At 55.3% G+C, this 21,256-nt stretch overlaps 9 protein-coding genes across 9 annotated transcripts; 4 read left to right on the top strand and 5 right to left on the bottom strand.

Moving 5' to 3' along the window:
• Positions 1 to 104: 104 nt before the first annotated feature.
• CORC01_12338 (ribosomal protein L19) lies at positions 105 to 831 on the top strand (the record flags this gene model as incomplete). The annotated part of the gene is made up of 2 exons (XM_022623959.1): positions 105 to 267; positions 338 to 831. The coding sequence occupies 2 exons, from the start codon at positions 105 to 107 to the stop codon at positions 829 to 831; spliced, it is 657 nt and encodes a 218-aa protein (XP_022469512.1).
• Positions 832 to 1,448: 617 nt separating this feature from the next.
• CORC01_12337 (trk family potassium uptake protein) lies at positions 1,449 to 4,333 on the bottom strand (the record flags this gene model as incomplete). The annotated part of the gene is made up of 3 exons (XM_022623958.1): positions 1,449 to 2,396; positions 2,446 to 4,151; positions 4,234 to 4,333. The coding sequence occupies 3 exons, from the start codon at positions 4,331 to 4,333 to the stop codon at positions 1,449 to 1,451; spliced, it is 2,754 nt and encodes a 917-aa protein (XP_022469511.1).
• A 1,097-nt stretch (positions 4,334 to 5,430) lies between these two features.
• CORC01_12336 (uncharacterized protein) lies at positions 5,431 to 5,730 on the top strand (the record flags this gene model as incomplete). The annotated part of the gene is made up of 1 exon (XM_022623957.1): positions 5,431 to 5,730. One exon carries the CDS (start codon positions 5,431 to 5,433, stop codon positions 5,728 to 5,730), a length of 300 nt encoding a protein of 99 aa, XP_022469510.1.
• A 1,561-nt stretch (positions 5,731 to 7,291) lies between these two features.
• CORC01_12335 (uncharacterized protein) lies at positions 7,292 to 7,600 on the top strand (the record flags this gene model as incomplete). The annotated part of the gene is made up of 1 exon (XM_022623956.1): positions 7,292 to 7,600. The coding sequence occupies one exon, from the start codon at positions 7,292 to 7,294 to the stop codon at positions 7,598 to 7,600; it is 309 nt and encodes a 102-aa protein (XP_022469509.1).
• An 826-nt stretch (positions 7,601 to 8,426) lies between these two features.
• On the bottom strand, positions 8,427 to 10,898 carry CORC01_12334 (DNA repair helicase rad25; the record flags this gene model as incomplete). Its single annotated transcript, XM_022623955.1, has 1 exon — positions 8,427 to 10,898. One exon carries the CDS (start codon positions 10,896 to 10,898, stop codon positions 8,427 to 8,429), a length of 2,472 nt encoding a protein of 823 aa, XP_022469508.1.
• Positions 10,899 to 11,434: 536 nt separating this feature from the next.
• Positions 11,435 to 11,915, top strand: CORC01_12333 (CHY zinc finger; the record flags this gene model as incomplete). Its single annotated transcript, XM_022623954.1, has 3 exons — positions 11,435 to 11,439; positions 11,495 to 11,538; positions 11,596 to 11,915. 3 exons carry the CDS (start codon positions 11,435 to 11,437, stop codon positions 11,913 to 11,915), a joined length of 369 nt encoding a protein of 122 aa, XP_022469507.1.
• Positions 11,916 to 12,080: 165 nt separating this feature from the next.
• CORC01_12332 (proteasome A-type and B-type) lies at positions 12,081 to 13,129 on the bottom strand (the record flags this gene model as incomplete). The annotated part of the gene is made up of 5 exons (XM_022623953.1): positions 12,081 to 12,414; positions 12,472 to 12,859; positions 12,915 to 12,967; positions 13,027 to 13,033; positions 13,099 to 13,129. 5 exons carry the CDS (start codon positions 13,127 to 13,129, stop codon positions 12,081 to 12,083), a joined length of 813 nt encoding a protein of 270 aa, XP_022469506.1.
• Positions 13,130 to 13,819: 690 nt separating this feature from the next.
• CORC01_12331 (uncharacterized protein) lies at positions 13,820 to 15,467 on the bottom strand (the record flags this gene model as incomplete). The annotated part of the gene is made up of 4 exons (XM_022623952.1): positions 13,820 to 14,593; positions 14,649 to 14,795; positions 14,848 to 15,345; positions 15,408 to 15,467. The coding sequence occupies 4 exons, from the start codon at positions 15,465 to 15,467 to the stop codon at positions 13,820 to 13,822; spliced, it is 1,479 nt and encodes a 492-aa protein (XP_022469505.1).
• A 2,184-nt stretch (positions 15,468 to 17,651) lies between these two features.
• On the bottom strand, positions 17,652 to 19,553 carry CORC01_12330 (FAD linked oxidase domain-containing protein; the record flags this gene model as incomplete). The annotated part of the gene is made up of 2 exons (XM_022623951.1): positions 17,652 to 17,684; positions 17,922 to 19,553. 2 exons carry the CDS (start codon positions 19,551 to 19,553, stop codon positions 17,652 to 17,654), a joined length of 1,665 nt encoding a protein of 554 aa, XP_022469504.1.
• Between the last annotated feature and the right edge of the window lie 1,703 nt (positions 19,554 to 21,256).

Here is a 21,256-nt window from a genome sequence, read left to right as displayed (position 1 = left end):
GTACCTCGATCTTCAACTTTTTGAACCTTTACCTCCTACGAAGCTCTACATGTTGTCGCCCCAGCAGACGTAGCTGCATCGTCCCACGACAAGCCCCCGTCAACATGAACGCCACCAGTCTCTTGCGGCCGATGGGCTGCTTGAAGATGGCCCTCCGCCAGACGCGGCACCAGAGACTCCTCGCCCGGTCCATGGCTACCGCTGCCACCCCCGAGCCTCCATCAACGACACCCTCACCGGCGACGCCCTCAGTGAAGCCGTCCTACTGTGAGCTCAGCCCACCTGCAACACCATGACATCCCTCAGTCGCCTAGAAGCTAATAAATACTCTCAACAGACGGTCCCCGCGACAAGCCAACCTTTGCAGTATACCCGTCCCCTCCGTCAATCCGCCAAACCTTCAAGAACCCCATGCCCTCCCTCGATGCCGCCCAGCGCACAACCCTCGACCCGACCGGCGCCCGCACCCGCCTCTTCGACCCGGCCCGCCCGGACGCCGCAAAAGTAGGCGACGTCCTCATGGTCACCACCAAATCGGGCGAGCCCTTCTCGGGGGTCTGCATGTCCATCCGCCGCCGCGGCGTCGACACGGGCATCCTCCTCCGCGGCCAGCTCATGAAGGTTGGCGTCGAGATGTGGTACAAAATCTACTCGCCCACCGTCATCGGCATCGACATTGTCTGGCGCCGGCCCAAGCGCGCGCGCCGCGCCCGCCTCACGTACCTCCGCAAGCCCAAGCACGACATGGGCAACGTCGATCACCTCGTGTTTGCGTGGAAGAAGGAGAGGTACGGTACGCGCAGCAAGGGCAGGCAAGGTTCTAGGTTTTAAAGATGGAGAGAGGGGAAGACTTTCCGTTCTTTTCGAGCTCCTGCTTGTTTCAAAAGAGACGGACAAGCTACGGACTGAAGAGGACGGACGCAGTTGGGGCGGGAAGAGGCTACACAGTGGGTGTAATGTACGATAAGAAAATGGGCGAGCCGTACAATATTGGCCTGTGTAGAGTTGTGTACATGAACAGAATAACCATGATCACCAGGCTCGCTGATGGGAGTTCGAACATCGGCTCAAGTGATTCAGGGGCTGAGTGACAGTTGGGAGAATTGAAAGATCTAGTAGATCGGCCGTTGGAGGGTGCACATTACGTGAGCATGGTGATGTGCCCAGTAGCAGCTGTAGCAAAGTCCAAATATGCAGTGGTTGTTCATCAATCGTCATAAGTGTACAGTATTATAAGAATGTACAGTGAAAACAAACGCCAATATCAAAAGTCTGTCCGCGGCCTGAGCCATCTAGTCCGCCTTGGTTTTATAGAAACGACTGATCACCGCACCAATGAAAAACAAGTATCCGCCCTGGTAACTCCATAGTACAAACTCCGTGCAATGTATGCCCCCTTTTCGTTTCTCACAAGTAGGCTAATTCGCGGTCCTCCATTGCGGCAGCCTCTAGCGTGCGGGTGTGGTTACCGCTCTTCGTGGAGCTGCTGTGTTCACGTCGCTATCGGTTTCCGTGGTCTCGTCATCGACGGGCTCTGTATTGCGCCTCCTCATATCCTCGCCCATCGGGGGATGTTCGTCGACTCCAAACGACCTACTCCTTCTAGAAAGATTGGTGAGGCTGTCTTCGTGTGGGATCATCGGGCCAGGGTGAAGGAATTGAGTAAAGATATTTCCTTGACCCCTGTTCGTGCTCATCCTTCTCGATCTCAGATTGGACCTCGTTGCGCTAAGCGCAGTTCCTGTTGATGCGGCAGTAGCAGACCGAACCAGAACCGGCTGCGCCTCGGCTGCCTCTTTTTCGAACCGAGATTCGCTGGGCAAAATAACAGCACGATCCAACCCGTAGGGTAGACCACGATGGCGGCCACGGATTTGCATAGCAATCATGATAAGCTTGCCTCCGGTACTGAATTGAGAGCAGAGGGAGGCGTTGACGTTTGGATAACCCAGACTCAACCCGACTGTGCCGTACGCGCTTACAATTTCGAACAGAACCGAGTAGACGTCGAAATCCTTGTTTTGGATCTTTTTGCCTTCGGTGATGGCTAGGATGAAGAGTCCCAGGAAGACATACCACAAGTCGAAAGAAAGTTGGCGCCGCAAATGGGTACCGACGTATGACCAGGCGCTATTTTCGTTGGTGCCTTCCATGTCCTCGTCATGGGTGTGGTAAACGCCCAAAGATTTTTCTTCGTACACGTTGGTGCGACGGATCGAGATGGCGATTGGGAATACGGAGATGTACATCATGATCAAGTATGACACTTGCACCGCAGGATGTAAGAGCGAAATATTGACAACCGTGAAACCTGCAGTTCTGGTCGATGCAGCCTGGAAGATACCATCCACGATGCGCACGTGCACCGGCAAGCCGCTGACGGCGTTATCGTTAAGCTACAGCCATTGTCAGCGCAGTATGGCTATGAGGAGTAAATAAACTTACATCCAGTAGGACAAAGAACAACAGGTCAAGGACATTAAGGCCGATGAGAATGATGAACAGCCACCAAGTGGCGCCTGCTGGGAAGAGCAGAGTGAAGCAACGACGCGGGTGGTCCAGCAAGAAGCGTAGTTCCTCCCAAAGTCCCGTACGTTTCGGCACAATTTTGGACATGATCCAAATGACAACTCGCAGCATAATGGGGAAACCCGTGTTGCCAATAATGATCAGGAAAGACATGATCAACAGAATAAAGGTTGCGTCGTTGAACGAGTTCATGCTGTCTGGGGTGAGGGTAAGTCCCAAGTCGTTAAAGGCCGAATTTGCCGTAAAGATACCCCACCAGGCCTTGCTGACACCGGAGTTTTCCACAATGGCAGCATACTTGGAATTGGAGCTGGAGTAAATCCAGGGAAGTAAGCAGGTGATGGCGAAGAGCGAGAAGCCCCAGAAGTAGCAGATCAATATGACAGCTAGTGTCCTCAAAGACCGGTATTCGATGCCACCCAATTCCTCGCGTTGTTCAATCGTCAAGCCCGGGAACGCCGAGTTGCGTCCCATTGTCGGCGTGAAACTCAGGTACGGCATGTCCTCGACCTTGTCGCGGGTCAATGCCGTCCTGATGGTGTCGAAGGTCTTGCTTCTGACCCTTGCAACAGGGTTTTCGGAGGTGCCTTCGTCGTCGCTGCCACCCTTGAAGAACTTCTTGGGCTTGCGAAATGAGAAGGGAAAGATGGTTCTACCAATCGCCTCGGCTTCTTCCGCGATCTCGTCCTTGACCGTTCTCTCGGTTTCCCTGGGACGCTCGGGTTCCTCAATTTTGATCGTTTGTGGGCGGTGGACGTTGTTACCCATGTCATCCGACATCTTGGTCGCTCCACCGTTGCTGACGTGGATACGCGGAACACTGCCGTCTCCCTCGTCTTCGGGCTCGGGTGCCGTATCGTCTTCGACTCGCTTCGGCTTCATGCCCTTCTCTGCGTCTCTTGGGTTCGGAATCCGAAGCGTCTCCTCAGGCCCATTCCGTTGGCGCTCCAGGATGGCCAAATGTGCGGGCGAGTGTGGAGATGGGAGCTTGACCTCCGGTTCCGTGCCGTCGCTTCGGAGGACACGCTGGGCAAACGTGATTCGACCTTGGGTGATGTCCGTTCCGAGCTCTTCTTGGGCTTCGGGTGCTCTGGCTGGCGACTGCTCTCCAGAGTCATGGGCTGGGGTGTTGGGTACCGGAACAAAACCGTTGCTCCCCGGCGAGATGCGGCCGTCTTCGTCCTCCTTCATGTCGAGCAGAATGCCATCATTGGTCATTCTCGAGCGATGACCATTCGTGTGCATGACCTTGATATTGCGCACGTTCAAGCGGCCTCTCTCGGCTTGGTTCAGGTCGTCCCTTGCACTGGACTTTGATTTAGAAATCGTGTTTCTCCGTTGTTGGCGAGCATCGCGGACGAGTCCCTGGAATCGCTTCTCGAACCAGTACAGTCGGAGGAACACAACGGAAGAGTGAATGGTGATGGGGTTCGAGGTCATGGTAAAGAAGTAGAGACATATTTGCTGAAAGGTGTTGAGTAGGTTGACGTCGACCGTGTTGAGACCGGCTTGTGTGTTGGCGCCACTGGCAAAGTAGAGGGCATCAATGTAGGCCAACTGACCGCCGGCCGTGGCAAAGATGAGGATCGAGCCAAGTATGGTGAGACTGCAAATCCAAAAGTCTAACGTGCGAGCACGGTGCGCAGATTAGTGCTGTGCGCTGCGCAAGGTCGAACGCGACGGTAGTTGGGATGGTGAACTTACAGTGAGCCGAGATGAAGTTGAAATGAGGCTTCTTGGATATGAAAGAAGGCTTGGCTGCCCGGAGCTGGGCGAGCAGCCAGCCGCGCGCGGTTTCGAGCATTTCTCTCGGATCGCGAAAGTGACAGCGTTGGTATTGTTGACGCAATGGAGGAGATTCCCCTCCGGCTCAGAACCAGAGCAGACGAGACATCGGCCTCGGGGGCAGTAGGTATAAGAGAGACGGTGCAGTGAGAATGGGCGGATGGGCCAGGCCTTGGCTGTGGCTGTGGCTGTGAAGCTTTCTAGTCTAACCGTCCTGGTGTAGAGGATTGGACGGCTAAGCTGGAATTCATGACGGTCAATTGGTACGGCGGAACGTGGATGGGGTAGTAGTAGCCGGGCGTAGTACGAGTACGTGTGACATCAGGTCCGGTCGTCTGTAAAACGTTGTAGGGCAGGAAGGTTTGGTTGGAGGAGGGCGCAAGGAAAACAGGATGGGGAAAGAAGAGTCGAAGTATCGACCTCTGCAATTATCCGTAGGCGGGCAGGTATGGTGTAGGGTACCTCTGTATGGCCTTGATCAGACGGGCTCAGTAGATTGCAGATGCCGACGCCAATGGGCCAGGGAGCACCACTACCACTCGAGGGGCACAACTCTTGGCTCTTCACAAGGAAGAACTCGAGAAGCAACCTGAGCTGCTGGTGACTGTTCGTATGACAAAGGCGAGAGCAGGAAATGGGAAAGAAACGACGAATGGATTAGACACTAGCTAGGTAGAGATTTGTGCTCCCCCCACGGGCCTGGACGAAACGAAGGCGTCAATCCAAATTTTCCTCGCTGTTATTTTTTTTGAAATCAGAAAGGGAGCCCGTTGCGGGCGTGTCAAGGGGGGGGGTAAGCTCTGGACGCTGCCCTGGAGTGTGAGGTGTGGAGTTGACAGTTGACCGCGGTGAGGTCCTTGTGGTCAGTAATCCAGTCGCGGTGCATCCAGCTGCATCCACAGTCTGAAAAGTCCACTCTTATCCTTGCCGTGGAACTGGAGACGCCTAGCCGTCCCGTCAGCACTTTCATGGTGTCCAACTCGACGGCCTGACGGCGATGCAGACCCTTGCCTTGCGGTGCCTGGAGGCCACCCCGAGCTAAGCTTTTCCTGGCAGTATGTACAGCCCCGCTGTGGATGGAACAGGAAAGATACATTGTCAGAGGCACCGTTGCCAATGCAGACGAGAACGAGATGCATGGAGCTTGGGAGGAGGGAGCCGTGGCTCCTTCCCAAGAGAATCGAGATTGGAACGGGCAGCACCTCGCCTCACCGCACCTCACCTTGGAGCATCCCGGGAGCACCGCGGATGCAGCTGCAGCCACCTCACGTCAGGACTATCGGAGCTGATCACCTCGCACTGCCTGCACGACTTTGCCATGTCCATTCCCTCTCGACCGCTGCATGGCTGATCGCGCCGATGCCCCCCGGTAACAGCAGATGGCTGCAGCAACATCTCGAAAACTTGCCGGAATGATTGCCAATCATCTTCGCACATCATTCATGTGCTGCTATCTTTTGGCGACACCCAGCATCGGTGTCCGCCCGCTTGAGTCTGGAATATTCAAATTCCCAGGACTAAACATGGCAGCTAGCACTTAGCCTACCATCCATCCCAAAGGTAACTCAAGGTGAGATTGGTTGCAACTCGTGAGATCTGTTTCGTAGCGTGCCATTCCAAGACACTGCCAGAACAAAATCCCCTAACCAAGCTGGCGGAGTGCCAAGTAACTTTAATTCGCGGGTGGGTCTGCAGCACCTCAGCTGTCTGTCCAAGCAGCTTGCTTTCCACGCCCAATGCAGCAACGACACCAGCTACGTCGCGACAGGGGCACCACGTCCTACCCTCCCTCTCAGGCCGGCCTGTAGTGCACTGCATGGCTCTAGTACGTCATTTTGTGCCAGCACATCTCTCTATGCACTCTTTTGCTACCTCTCATGGTTTTCTCCCAGGATGCTCATCCTTGGTGTTCCTGACTGGTCACCTTCTCATCAGCAGTCAACACAAGACCAACATGTGAACACATGCCCAATACATCACCCAAAGGACCAGCCAAGACATGTCGAAATGTTTGATATATAGGTATAGCACTGGTACTGCTACGACAGACTCAAGAAGCAGCATCCGCCACAATGCTTATTGGCGTCCCTCCACTGGCCATATCCGCGCGTTGCAGATGCATAGAGTCAAATCCGTCCGTTACCCGCAACGTCGCCGCAGATCCGGAGGTTTACCATCGAACAAGCAAGCGTCTGGCATGTTTACGACCGCCTCGCAATCAGCGAGAAACTAGCTAAGCTCCCGGACACGCGCCATACCCATTTCCCCGAGGTCACAATACCACCGTCGAATTATACCTCTCTACCCCTATACATTGAAACGGGGTGGCGCTCTGTTGCGAACAAGACATCCCGGCCGATAGGACCTTCCACCCGACCAGGCTCCTGGCGAGTGGTCCCCCGCTAGGGAGCATCGAGCCCTTACCAGAAACACCTGTCGCTGCCCATGGTTATGGTAATGTTCGTTAAGCAGGTGCCGATTACAAGCCACGGCGGTCTCTGAAACCCGTCGGCGTCCCCAATGGCAGATCCCTCATCCAGATGCCCATTGATTCTTCTTTTCTTTCTTCGGCGCAACACATCTCTTACAACGGGGGCCTTTCAGTCGTCCGCACAGCCCAACTGATAGTCGACGGATGCTCGCGTGGGGGACGGTCCCGTACATTCCGTATGTCCCGTACATCCCGTTCGTTACTTTGTAGAAAAATTCGCCCCAGAAGGAATCCGTGACCAACAGCCTGACCACACTGGCTTATCCCAAGGCGATTAAGAATTCGTAGAAAGGCAATGCACCTCTAGTGCGGCTTTCTGTCGTCAATCATAACCCTGGCTCGCGGACTGCCGGTCGCTTCTTCCGTCCGTCACATCGGCCGGGTCCAGACCTAGCACAACATACACCGAGGAGAGAACTGAGAGCCATTGCTATTTGCCAAGCACTCTCCGAGATGCCAGTAATTTCTCTCCCTCACCACCTAGACATGACTCCGTCGCCGGCTGTTTCCACCACCACCCTCCTCTGCTGCTTCACCGCCACGTCGCCAACAATGCGGCCGCCACGAGATGTGCACCACGTCCGGCGTAGCAAGTTCTGCATGCGATTTGTGAGATGGCTACGGTACACGGGACGCTCATCTCCCAACCCGGACGCCAAGTCTCCCCTCCAGTATGAATACCCCAGCCGCGCGGAACAATGCCCAGATATGCCAGATAGGGAAAGCAAGATGATGGCAAACGCAGCAACCCGAGTCAACCCGCTGTCTTCCAAGATCACACCCATCCGCCTCTGATTCATTCGTCCCTGCGGTACACGTGAAGGACTTGGTAGGTTCTGGCTGAAAGACCCTATTCGTATCCGTAGATGGGTCTAGAATCCAAACCAGACAAGGTGTTGTTGCTACCATAAGGTACTTTCATCACCCAAACAACCACCCCCTTGCTTGTGTCTACAAACAGTAATAGGGGGCCGGCATCATGGCGACTCGACTCGCACCCGGTTCGCCTTGCTTTCTCCCAATCCAGCCGCAACTGGACTTACACCTTGACACCCCAAAGATACCCGGGAATGAAACTCGCCAAAAATAGCTGTGCACCCATGATAGTCCAATCTTGTTTGACGAAATATCAACCGTCACAACCAACCTAGGTTTGCTTGTTGCCTCTGGGCTCTTGTTTGCCACTAGCAGTTATTTAGTCTGACGAACTCTTTTGATCCTTTGAACGTTCGGGCAAAAAATGTCACTCGGCTAACGCAATCCTATGAATGATGTGTCGCCACTTGCTAGCTCGTTAATGGCAGGTCAAGACCCGACTGCTATTATAGACCGACATTTCATCAACATCATCCCTGGTTAGAAAGTGTCTGTAAAGTAGTGTAGATAACCTCATGGCCTGCAAGCCGTCACGGTAGCACACATAAGACCAGCATCGGCCATTCCTCAGTATCGAGTATTGTTGTATCATGTACAGATTGACATGATCTTCCCCCCGCGCCACGAGCCTCGAAGGCGTGTGTGCTTATATTACAATGAAGCAAATTCGCCGTTTGCCTGTCCCAAAAACCCAAGAAAGGTCCCACCCCACCGTGCCAGACGCCGTAACCCTTCGTGATGCAATCTATCGCTTGGCCTTTTCTCTCTGGATCTTCTTGAAGAAGGCACTGCTCTCTCCCTTGGCCTTCTTCAGTTTGACCCTCTTGTTTTGCTCCATGTAGGCCATGTCCTGTCCACCCGACAGGTCGCCCAACAGACCAGCCGTCCTCCTCGCGGCGGCCTTCTTCTTGCCCCTCGCCGGCGCGCGACCCATCGTGCCGCTGTGGAACAAGTCATCAATGACTTCATCTTCGCCGCCGGCTTCGTTCTCGATGAGGACCTTTTGCAACAGCTCTCTTCTCTCGCTCGCCGCGGCGTACGCAAGCCCCGGCGTCTTCTCAATGTTGGCGAGCTGCGTGATGACCTTGAAGGCATATCCCTGGTCAACCAGAAATGCCTGTCTCTTTGAAGAATAGTACATCTCCTGAGTATCCTTGGACACCAAGGAATAGAAGAATGCATTGAAACCCTCGTCGTTTCTCCTCTTGGCCCGCAGGATACGACCAAGTCGTTGCGCTTCTTGACGACGAGAACCGTAGTGGGACGAGATCTGAATGAGGCAGGTAGCCTCAGGAAGATCGAGTGACGTGTCGCCAATCTTTGATAAGAATAGAGTGTTGACCTGAGGATTGTGCTGGAAGTTCTGCAGAATGTTCATTCGTTCTGCCTGACCAGTACCTCCGAAAATGTAGGCCTTCTCCAGCTTCTCGGCATACGTCTTCAGGGCATAGACGTTGTCCGAAAAGACAATAATCTTGTCACCTCGAGACTCGTGGTAGTTGATGAGATACTGGGCGGCCTGGAACTTGCGCGGGTTCATGATGTAAAGCAGAGCTCGCTTCCTAGCTGATGCTTTCAAGTATTCGTCGTAGAATTCGGTAGTCATGGGGCACCAGACCTCAGCACATTGGACCTTGGCTATGTGGCCTTGCTCACTGAGCTCCATCCAGTTTGCCTCGTATAACTTGGGTCCAATCAAAAAGTTTAGATCCGAAATCTTGTCGTCCTCACGAAGGAGTGTGGCGGTCAAGCCAAGCTTCGAATGCGTCTTGATGGACGACGTAACCTTTCTAAAGATGTTGGCGGGGACGACGTGGACCTCGTCCAAAAGCATCAGACCCCACTCTCGCGTCTGCAGGAAGTCCATCATCTTCTTGGCCTCGTGAGAACGCTCTCTGGTCTGAGTTACCATGGAATATGTAGTCACAATGATACCGGTATTACCCGGGAAGATTCTGCCCTTGTTGTCTGACGTGAATGCTTCGATATCCTCTGGCTTGATGTTGGACCACTTTAGGAACTCGTTTCGCCATTGCACGACAGACATGGAACTGGTGCAGAGGACAATGACGCCCTTCTTGACGGTGCAAGCTGCGGTAATACCGACGAGCGTTTTTCCAGCACCGCAAGGGAGGACAATGAGACCACTCTTGGCTCGACCGTTACCAAACATCTTGCTCAGACTCTTTTCTTGGTAAGGTCGAATGAGGGTACCCGGGCGCAAGTCGATCTCCAGGTTCGGGTTGGCCTCATCTCGTCTGAAATCATACTCCTCCAACACCGGGTACTCCAGTTCAAGACATCTTTTCTGAACAGTCTCGACTGCTTCGTCCCCAATCTCGAAGGCGTGCGTAATCTCCTGATCATCGTCGTCGTCATCGTTCAATGCGGCATAGACCTCGCCCTCCTTCACTTCACCCTCACGTCCCTTGGCCTTTTGCTCTTCTGCCTGTCGGACACCAGCAGCGTTGGCGGTGCCTGGAATAACTAGAGGTCCCTGTTTAGGGGCCGCAGTTGTGGTGATTTCCTCTGTGCCGTGTACCCGGAGAGGCCCGATGACGGAGTCTTTCAATAGCTTTTGCAAGATCACCGGATCCGTACTCTCGACAAAGTATTTGGTGTTCTTCAGCACCAGCTTAACCTTGCCAAAACTCTGCGTACAGCCTTCAATGAACTTGCGAATGCTGTCGGGCAAAGGCATCTTCAGGAACCGATCGAGAGTGTTGATAATATCTTGGGGTGACAGGCCCACCGAAACTGCAGCGTATAAGCTATGTGTCGTGAGCGCATATTCGTGGACGAAGGACGGTCGCGAGATCGGTTCGGCAATGGTGATGAGGAAGTCCTGCGCTTGCTCGGCCAGCGGGTTGAAGCTTTCGAGGAAAATGCGGCCTTTGGCAGGGTCGATCCAGAGCGGGCGATTCTGATAATCGGGCTTCAGCTGAAGAAAAGAGAAGTCGCGCTTCTTCTTGAAGAGTCCAGTCATGGATTCGTGGCCGTTCGTTTTCGGCCTATCCAGGTAGGCTTCGACGGAGAATTTGTCGACGTTCTTCTCGAGATTCTCGTCTTCGGACTCGCTCACAGGATCCACTGCCGACGACTCATTGTCGCTAGCGATGCTCCTGGGGGTGGCGCCTCCAGGTGTCGAAACTACAGAGCCCTTTCCTGCCTTGAAGCTGCCGGCGACGGCCCCTTGAGCCTTCCTCTTCGGTGGCATCGTGACAGGAATGTGGGTTGTTGAAGGTGAAGACAAGTAATGGATGGTTGTGAACAAAGATGGATGATGTAGGCTGCAGCAGTGGAGAAAGATAAGCTGCTCTCAGCGTCGGCGTTAAGGTTTCAGAAGCAAAAGTAGCCAAGCCAGTGGAGGCAAATAAATAGGTACGTGCGAGACAAGCAAGGGTGGCACCTTGTTTCGCTGGGAGGTCGGCAGGTCTTGGTGGGGGCCCACCACAGCAGCCAGAGAAACAGTCAGAGTGAACCTAAGCATAGCGTGTTCGCGGGGTGTGCAAGGTGCACCAGGAAAGAGGCCGGGGCGACAAATCCAGACCCCGCCAAATTTATCAGCACCGCCAAATCTTTGATAGAAGATTCTCCCCGTCGCCTCGACTTGCCGACTCGCTGTCACGACACAACAGCAGATAGATCCAGCAGACCAGTTGCCCACGAATCGCCACCGGCCCCCATAACATACCTCACACCCCTGCGCCTCGCAAACAGATCCGTTGCTCTGTACCGCGAAGTCAACCCGCCATGTGGTGAGCCGTACAGAGAAACCACAGCCCCTGACCGGCAGCTAACATGCCACCACAGCAAACACATTCTCAACGCGCAAGTCGCGATTCGGTCGCCCTGCTGTACGCCGTGCCTGTCTGTCCATGTCAATCCCGTCTGACTAACGTGATCGTCCCCAGGCAAAAAATGGTTCGATTGCGCCGAGTGTCACCATGAGCAGGAAAAGCACCCCCTGCTCCAGAGCCTCGAAATGGTCTTTGCCTGCAAGAAATGCAAAAAGTGCTTCCGCAAAGACGCCCAGGAATTCGAAGATGCCGACGAGTACTGCCCACACTGCGACAACCACTTCGTGATCGAGGCAAAGACGCCCAAAGCGGCCATCTCCGTCGAGGGCGAGGACGCGCGCAAAGACAGCCGTATGATCAAGGATGAGCGTGTCCGCCAAATCGCCGGACGATCAATATTCGACCCTACCGACGATGCGGACAAACTGGGCTAAAATGGGAGGTTGGCTGGTTTATGAGCATCAGTGTGGCAGCAAGCGATTTCATGGACACCGTTTTTGTAGATTCTCCACGGTCTAAAGGTGGTAATACATTGGTATTTGGTCGGAATACCCCCATGAGTGTCGTCTATCCGCGAACCGCAACGCCTGATCATTCCCTTACTCATCACCGTCACCCGAGCCCGAGCCCCTCGTGAGGATAGCCGCGCTCCCGGTGCCGGGTGTACGTCCAGTCTTCTTCTTGGCCGCCTCCTCTTGCTTCTCCTGCTCGATGCTCTTGACATGGTTCTCAATCTCCTCCACGGGGAGCATCTCAATCGTCTTGCCCGGTGCCATCAACGCAATCTCAATGTTCTTGGCTCCAGTCTGAACAACCTCGAGAAGAGACTTGATGGCGAGTCGGATGGTGGCCTCTCTGTCCATATCCTCCTTGTAGTTGCGCTCGAGGAACTCGCGAACGGTCTTGCTGGAACGGCCGATGGCGTTGGCTTTCCTGCGAGGTGTTAGCAAGGTACACCACGTTCACACAATGGGAGGTCGTCGCTCGTACCATGCGGAGAAGATGCCAGAAGGCTCGGTCTGGTACAGGCGGGGGACCTTGCTGCCGCTGTCGAAGCCGACAATCAAGGTGCTGATGCCAAAGGGACGGACACCACCGCTCTGTGTGTACCGTTGCTGAACACCGGCAACGTACTTGGTCATGTACTCGATGGAGGCGGGGTCTTCAACGGTCAGTCTGTGGGACTGGGCCTCTAACCGCGCCTTGTCTACGAGGATACGAGCGTCGGCGTTCAAGCCAGCGAACGCCAGGCAGACATGGGTGTCGAGGAGCTGGATCTTGGAGGGGGTGATTCGGGTATCTTGCAGCTTCATCGCTGATCTCTTTTCGCATCCGAGGACGACGACATCTGTACCCTTGACGCCGACGGCACATGTTCCTATGCTACTGTTTAGCCGGTTCCGCCCTTGACTGCGGCGGGCAAGCAGCATTACCTCTCTTGACAGCTTCGCCAGCGTACTCGACCTGGAAAACGTGTCCATCAGGACTGATGATGTTAGTTGGGAGTCGTGAATTGTTTTCTGAGCAGGGGCAAGGGTGACGAACCTGAAGACTGTTTGCAGGCGCATGTTAGCTTGGTACAGTGGAGCTGGGGGGCAAGAAGGAGGGGGGCCTTACCGGACAACGCTCTGTCATATCCTGAAGCCATGGTGACTGACTGATTGAGGATCGGATTATCGGGGATATGTGGTGTGGTATGCGGATTGGCGATTTGTTTGGATGTTGCGGGACAATCGCCGTGATTGAAGAGGTGCGGTCGGTGGGTGGTGGATGGTGGATGCTGGATGGAGTAGTGAGGTAAGGTCAGAGAGGCAGGCTGCAGGTCTGACGAAGCTTCGGCGCCTACTGGCGTGGGAAAGGCTGAAAAGCTTCAGGAGCTCCTGCACAGCCGGGGAAAGTCCGGGTAATGGCCACTCAAGCTTGGGCGGTCTGTGCACTTATCCATGTCGCCGGCTCTTCTACATGAGCTCAAGGTACCCAGTTCAAGGTTGCAATTGACTACGGATGTTCTACCACTGCTGTCCGAATCGCATCTGGGACTTGAAAAGCAGTGTTGCGCTTTGTACATTTCCAACTTCGCCGGCCACCAAAATCTTCTACACACCTTTTAGCACCCCCTTCACAAGATTAACGATATAATTGTCAGACACGAGTCTGCCCATGGCAGTTCACTCATACTCCAGATCAGAAGCAGGGTCGAACAACCAGCGCTCTTAACCTCTGTGCTCTCTAAAAATGCAATGCGCCTGCGCCAATCCGTACCTCCCCATCACCAGTTTTCCAAGTCCATTGCTCTCGTTGTCAATCACTAGGTAGGCGGAGTAAATAGCCAGCCCACTCAAAACCTAGCAATATCGGCCCACGATCTGCTCTGTAGGACGTTGGCGATGTCGTGGCCCTTGGAGATTAAGCGCAGCTTGAAGTTCTCGCACCACATGATCTCCAGTTCGCCGTCCCTTGAAGACGCGTTGATCTCGCGATAATACTCCACGGCCACGGCTAGCGGAGCAACCAGCATGTCCGGCTGAACGGTGGTCGATAGCGCAAAGTCCAATGCCCTGCAGATTCTTGACGCAAACTCCCGCCGCTGTTGATACCTGGCCAGGTTGATCTGCAGATTCGGAGGCAGGTCAGGGTACATGTTGGGAAAGTCCTCGATGACGGGCTGGAAGATGGTATGGTGCAGGCACTCGATGCAGCGGTGAAGGAGCAGTAGCGTCATCCAGTGATACAGAAACATGACAGACGACACACCATCCTTGAAGGCAAAGTTGTCTGCAAATGGTAGCTGCTGTACGTCTGGATCGTCCGGCTCTTCTATCCAGTACGCGTAAGGGTGCTCGGCCGTGGGTGCGCGGGCGTACGACTCCCACTCCTCCAGCCTCCGTTCGATTTGCAGGCAGCTCTCCAGCAATTCCTGGGCCTTTAGCCGGCGTTGCAACGTTGCAGCAAAGGGTATCGTTTGGTCGACTCGGGAGAATATGCCAGGCAAGCCGGCAATTATGTCAAAGAGCCTGTCAAGAAACGTCTTGGGGTGCTGCTGCCATGGTATGGTGCACCATTCAAACGAAGACAAAAATGTCGTCTTTCGGTGTAAAAGAGCGAGTACGATCTTGTGAATGGGTCAGTCTTGAGGTCATCTGCAAGCATCATGGCGCGCTTCTTACAGCGTTACACCTATACACTCTGACAAAATAGTGGTGGGCCGGGAATTGGCGAAAGTGTCCCGGGCCAAGTTTTTTAACGACGTCCATATGCTCTTGCGGAACACTCCAAGAAGTAGTGCCGTTGGTTACCAGGAATGCTGGGTTTTGCTGCAAGCACAGTTAGCATATGCTCTTCCGAAAAGACCAAATAGCCTCTGACCTCGAACAAAAATACGCAGATGCCTTCCGGGACTCCGTTGTCGTTCCCGGATGGCAGCAGACTGGCCATGTTCTGCGCGTTCAGGTCCATGTCACACCCATTGTCCCACGTCTCCATGTCAACGGGCGAGTATGGTGGTAGGGCCATCCGGAATTTCACTTGGCTCTGCCCCTCAGGTCCCTTCATGATATTGTGAAACCTGGTATGCAACGCCGCGATCTGTATCGAGTACACGATGCCGTTGTCGGATACGGAGACCAAATCATCCCACGCCGGCATCAAGGGCTCTGTCGGTACCAAGCGGGGAACCTCGTCTCCCACGTTTTGGCTCCTCTCGGTCCTCCTCGAAGATGACGGCTGCACCTGGCGCGGCGGATGTGACGAGCAGCGGCCGGCGTCGTCTATGGTCGCGGTGATGAAGACCATTTCTCGTTCGTAGCCAGCACACTCGCGGCCGCTGTCGATACATTTCCGGCAGTGTGGTCGTTCGTTGTCGCACTAACCGTTGACACGTCAGCCCTGGGGGCGTTCTCCTGTCGAAGCGCCTTTAAAGTGCTTACCTTGACTCTGCGAGCCCTGCATGTCTCGCACCCCTTGTACTTGCCGCGGACTCCTACCATCTTGACAACACGGACATTCGATGGGAAAGATGGTGCAAAAGCAGAATGGCCATAACCTGGGATTGCCTCTCGTCAAGTCCAGCAGGGAAGGATAAGTACTGGACGGTTGATATATATCACATCAGGGAGCCGCAAGGGGGGAGCAGGCATCAAACGGCCCCCATCAGAGAAGAGGGCGCGGATCAGGAGCTTCTTACGTTGGCCACTGCCGGATGGGCTGTGGGACCCCAAGTAGACCATACACTTACTTCACAAGACCCCCTCGCGGGAGCCAGTTGATGGTGTGATGCAGCCTTACTGCCGAGGGTGGACCGCGACAACGTATGAGACGGTCCAAGGGCGCGGGAATCACAAAGGTTTGGGTCGCCCCGGGACGAATTAGACGGCTGCGGCTACGGCATGCAGTCAGGCGGCCCCGAGACGATCAACTATGCAGACAGTCCGTCTTGTCGTAGTCTCAGGCATGGTGCGGGTAGATTGCGCCGGGCGAGTTGCAGCCGAGATGCGATGCGCAGTAGGTCAAATTTGAGGCCATCATCCATCTTTGCTCCTTTCCCCTTACACGAGTGGAATCTGATCGATATCTAGGCATTCCTTTTTGCAAAGCCCACGAACGCAAATCAGTGGGCGAGACAGGCTGTAAGAGGAAAGTGAGCGCGATTAGCACCGATTGTGTGCATTCGCATGTATGAGATGCTCCGAGATGCCTCGGCCATTCGGAAGGGATCGTTGCACCCTGTCCATGACACTGAAGCAGAGACTATCGATCGATGCTAATCAAAGTGTAAACAAACTTGATGAACGTCTCTCCCTCCATCCCCAGTATTACCTTTGTCTGAGTTGAGCATCCCCGCGGGCGAGTGCACGTTCCAAGCATGGCCCCGTAGGGCTGCATGCCGTAGCAGACCGAACAGACAGGGGTTCGGCTCGGAGGGCCCACCGGCGGAGCAGCGGATCCTCGCAACGGGATTGGCTGTGATGGGGCTGACGTCGGTGCGGCCGCTCGAAGTGCCGCGTCAAAGTAAAGCAGCAAATGGGAGCGCAGCAAGTGAGATTCGTGCCAGGGCCGCCAGGGCACCTGTCCGCCAAACGGCGACGGAAAGCCCGGTCGGTCCAGGGGGCCGCCGAGAGACAAGTGGACAGGGGTATTGCAGTCGGGTTTACTAGTTTACCAAGCACTCCTCCCAGAGCCCACGCAGACACGAACACCCCAGAGACGGACTCTGACGATCACACCGCGACCACCGGACTGGGACTCGGTGACGACACCATGTCATTGGGGGGTTTGCAGTCGACCTCGTTTTCAGGATCGGAGGGCTGGGACGTACCGCAGCCAATCGATTCGTTTTCTGGTGCTCTGCGACCTGGTACTGCATATCACCCCGTTCGTTTTTTTTTTACCTTTTGGGATTTATTTCCTAGCCTACTGGAACCGGGAACCAAGAGATCGAGTCACCGGTATCCAAGGCTGCGGGGTCGCTGACTCGAAAATGGAGCTCGGAACCTGCAGAATCCTACCTATAAAGCGACGAGAACTGCTGCGGGGGCCTTGGGGCTGAGCCTGGGGGGTGGTCTACAGTCACTACAGTTCGTCCGCTCATTTTTGTTCAACATGCGATCTGAGATGAGAGCGCCTTGGCGACATGTTGAGGGATCGGAGGAGAGGGAGGCCACCACGAGACACAAATCCGAGAATTGGCCATGTCTCTTTTTCTTTTTGGTATTATGCGGTACAATGATGTGATATCCTACTAAAACGCTCCTTCTCCGCACCCCAGGTGAGACCCAGATCTCAAGATATGTCCGGATTAGGAAGCATGTCTTTCCCTACGCAACGAATGTGGTTGGGGTTTTACTTGGAAATGCCGTCACGTTACGACAAAACAACTCTTCCTCATATTACAAAGCAGAACTCGTTGCTTGACATATCTCTCGTGTGGATGAGTGGGTGGAAGAGCAAGAGGGAAATGGGGTGGGTGGGTGAGTGGATGATGTGCGTGGGAGGGAGTGTGATGATGTTGCCTTACTCAGTCACACGAGATCTAAGCCTTTCCGCCCGCTTCCACGGAACCGAATCTTACGCGGAACGGATATGAGTCCGGTTATCCCAGGCTTACCAGTTTCTTGCTGCTCCCCTCCTGTATACTCTGTCCAGATATGGGGGTATCGTATCTTGGCGCTTCCTTAGATATATTTGTAAGGGTTCATGATGCCGTTCTAATTGGTTCAACGTCAGCCTTCCTTCCGGGCTCCGGGCGCCAGGCAGGGAACCCGGGGATGATTTCTTTGGGAAGGGTGTCATGGTGTGGGGACGTAGAGTGACGCAACGTTGTTGTCGGTGTGAGAGAGGACCGGACAAGGGGAGTGAGATTTGGACGTGAGATCGGAGGAGGCAGCAAGCGGGGAAAAAGAGGGAAGAAGAGAAAGAAGCAGGGGACAGACAAAAGTACTTACCGGGTCATAGAGATTCTTGATCTGCTTCATGAGCCCGACCATGGTCTCGTTGCGGCTGTAGCCGATGAAGTTCTTCTTCGCCACGCCCAGGCCGTGCTCGGCGCTGATGCTGCCGTTGCGCGCCTGGATCCACTCATACACGAACGGCTCGAGGATCTTTTCGATGCGCTTGTCGTACCGCCTGACGGCGACGTTGAGGTGCAGGTTCGAGTCGCCCATGTGGCCGTACCCCACGACACCCACGGCGGGGAAGTCGTCCGTGTCGCCGACGAGCCCGGCCTCCTCCAACTTGGCTTTCGTGTCGTCGACGAGCAGGTAGAGGTCCTTGAGCGGGATCGACACATCGTACTTGTACGTGCCGCCCCAGTGGCCGAGGCACTCGGGGATGCCCTCGCGCCAGCCCCAGAGCGCCTTGCTCTGCGTCTGATCCTGCGCGAGCACGCCGTCCGAGACGATCTCGTTGGACATGACGTCCTCGAGGAAGCCCTCGAGCTTTTCGTAGTCGTGGTCGCCGTTGGAGCCGCTCGTCTCGATGAGGCAATAGAACGGGTGCTCGCCCTCGAGGGGCCGCTTGTTGCCGCGCACCGCGTGGACCAGGTCCTGGCTGAGGCCGTCCATGAGCTCAAAGGCCGAGAGGATCTCGCCGAGCTGGCCCTTGGCCGCCTTGAAGGCCTGCTGGGCCTTTTCGTACGATTCGAGGCCAAAAAAGGCCACGTTGACGGCCTTGGAGCGCTGCGGGCAGATGATGGACACCTTTGTGATGATGCCGATGGTGCCCTCGCCGCCGATGAAGAGCTGCTTGAGGTCGTAGCCCGTGTTGTTCTTGCGCAGGGTGCAGAGGTCGTCGACGACGGTGCCGTCCGGCAGCACGGCCTCGAGGCCCAGGACATTGCCGTGCAGGCTGCCGTACCGCAGCAGGCGGAGACCTCCCGCGTTGGTGGCGACGTTGCCGCCGACGTGGCACGAGCCCTTGGCCCCGAGGTCCAGGGGGAAGATGTAGCCCCTCTCGGCCAGGTACGAGTCGGCGACCTCGAGAATGACGCCGGCGTCCACGACGAGGGTGCCGCTGCCATCATCAAAGGAGTGGATCTTGTTCATGCGGCTCATGTTGATGACGATCTCGTCAAAGACGGGGACGGAGCCGCCGACGAGGCCGGTGTTGCCGCCCTGAGGGACGACGGCGAGCTTGTGCTCGTTGCAGTACGCCAGGATCTTGCTCACCTCCTCGGTGGAGGTGGGCTTGACGACGAGGCGCGACTCGCCGCGGTACTTGCGGAGCCAGTCCTCGTTGAAGGCGGCAATGTCGTCTGCCGCATCCGCCGTGACGCCGTCAATAACGCCAGAGGCGCCGAGGAGATCCTTAAAGTAGGCGACGTGGGCGTCGGTCACCTCGGCGAAGCGGGCGTCCCGCTTGATGTCCGGGTACGCGGCCGAGGTGAGCTTGATTTCCTTGAGGCCGTCGGTCTTGGACAGTCTCACGGCCGTCGTCGCAATGCAACGGGTGGCGGCGGCGGTGGCGGCGGCGGCCGGGGCCGAGGCTTGCCGCAAAACGTGCCGGCCACCGGCGGACAGGAGGGATTGCCTCCGTGCCGCTGTCCGGAGCAGCGGCTGGATTCTTGATCTGGAGGCCATTGTGACTGTGTGGTTGGACGCAAGGAAAGGGAACAAGAGACTGGCCGAATGGGTTGTGAACCTTTAGTCTTCTTGGTTTTTCCCGTCAGACGTCCCGGCGAATTGATGATTTAGAAAGAAAGAAAAAACGAGCAGTGACAGTTGGATGGGAAACCCCGATTTCGGCTTAAAGTCACTAGGCTACTGTGGAATTCCTACGAGAGCCAGTCGCTTTGGCGGAATTGGCAACCGATGGCGCGACAGATGCTGCTGAACCGCCTGTAGCTGCAGCCGCCCCCGTCTCTCCACGGGGAAGCAGTACCAATAATATCATTCGGCGAAATCGAATTTTTACCCGTCGGCAAATTTGCATTATCCGCCGAGAGTGTGCAGCTCACACCATTCTCTACCTCAGAGCTCAGCTTATAGTCCTCGCGCGAATTGCCATTTTTCGGCTGGTCTTATTAGGGACCGATGACGGAAGACTCGCACTTGACTACTTCATCAGGAATGCCCCAGGAGTAATTCTTTTCAAGCACGAAAGTTTGAGTCCAAACATGCCCCCGAATTCACTGAGACGGCTATTGCTTAGTCAGCACACTGCTGGTTCTGCATTACGAAGCCTTTTCTATGGACAGCTCTTTGCCATCACAGTGATGCCAAGAACACTGAAGACATCCAAATTACCAGACTGGCATCAAGTTCTATGGCTAACTAGCAGTGAGGCTCCCCAGTAAACTCAAGCCGGTCTCGTCAAGATTGTGACGCTGCGTCACACAGAGTGCATGCAATCGAGTTGCCAGATGGCACCGTCTCCATCGCAACTGTCGAGACGCAACAGCATCGGGAACAAGGACAGTCCTCGCAAGATGACGCTCACCAGCACTTGCTCTTGCATGTCGAGTTCCGAGAGTACGGGCTGCATGTCTCACCCGTCCAGTATGACGACGCATTGAGAAGCATTCTTTTTCCCCGGAGCCGTTGTTTGGAATAGTAGACAATCTGAAGGCGGAGCATCAGAAAGGGCACCTCGTCCCTCGGAACCCGCTCACACCCAATTACTTTACGCTGCATGCCCTCTGGTCTTAGCTCCCGCGAGCTGCAAATTCCTCCCAAGCTTGGGACAAAGCATGGCCTCATCATTCTTCATCTCGAGCTATTGTCTCGGCTAGGGCCGGGATGTGTCGCAATATGGCCGGGACACTTGAACGGATTGGAACCTCCTGTCTTGCTTCTGGCCGGCCAGGGGTTCAAGCCCACGGGACATTGGGCAGCTAACTTCAGTCAAATCAGCCTTGGGCATTGAAACTGAAATACCTCGAGATCTGGGCCGATCGTCCTGGTTAATCTCCGTCCAATGTCTTGACGCGATCCTCGTTAGAGTTACCGGGCTCTCATTCATGCACTTTTTCGGCGCTCCTCCATTGAAGAGATGTCGTTACGGCCTTGGCTCGGTGCGGGTTTACGGGCGATGTTCAGGATAGACACGAACGTGACGCGCGGGGGGGGGGGGGGGGGGGCGGGGGGGGGGGGGGGGGGGGGGGGGGGGGGGGGTGGGGGGGGGGGGGCGGGGGGCGGGGGGGGGGGGGGGGGGGGGGTCAGGGGGGGGGGTTGGGGGGGGGGGTTTGGTTTAGAATGTTGGTAAATTTTGTTCCTGAATTCATTATCAGGATTCATTAACTTACTGCGCAAAGTTACTACTGCCATGCTATCGCCTAAGGCCG

This window comes from Colletotrichum orchidophilum (assembly GCF_001831195.1).
Source record: "Colletotrichum orchidophilum strain IMI 309357 chromosome Unknown Scaffold_150.1, whole genome shotgun sequence".
Lineage (NCBI taxonomy): Eukaryota > Fungi > Ascomycota > Sordariomycetes > Glomerellales > Glomerellaceae > Colletotrichum > Colletotrichum orchidophilum.
Note: the sequence above shows the minus strand (reverse complement) of the source record. Positions and strands in the feature narration are given on the sequence as shown.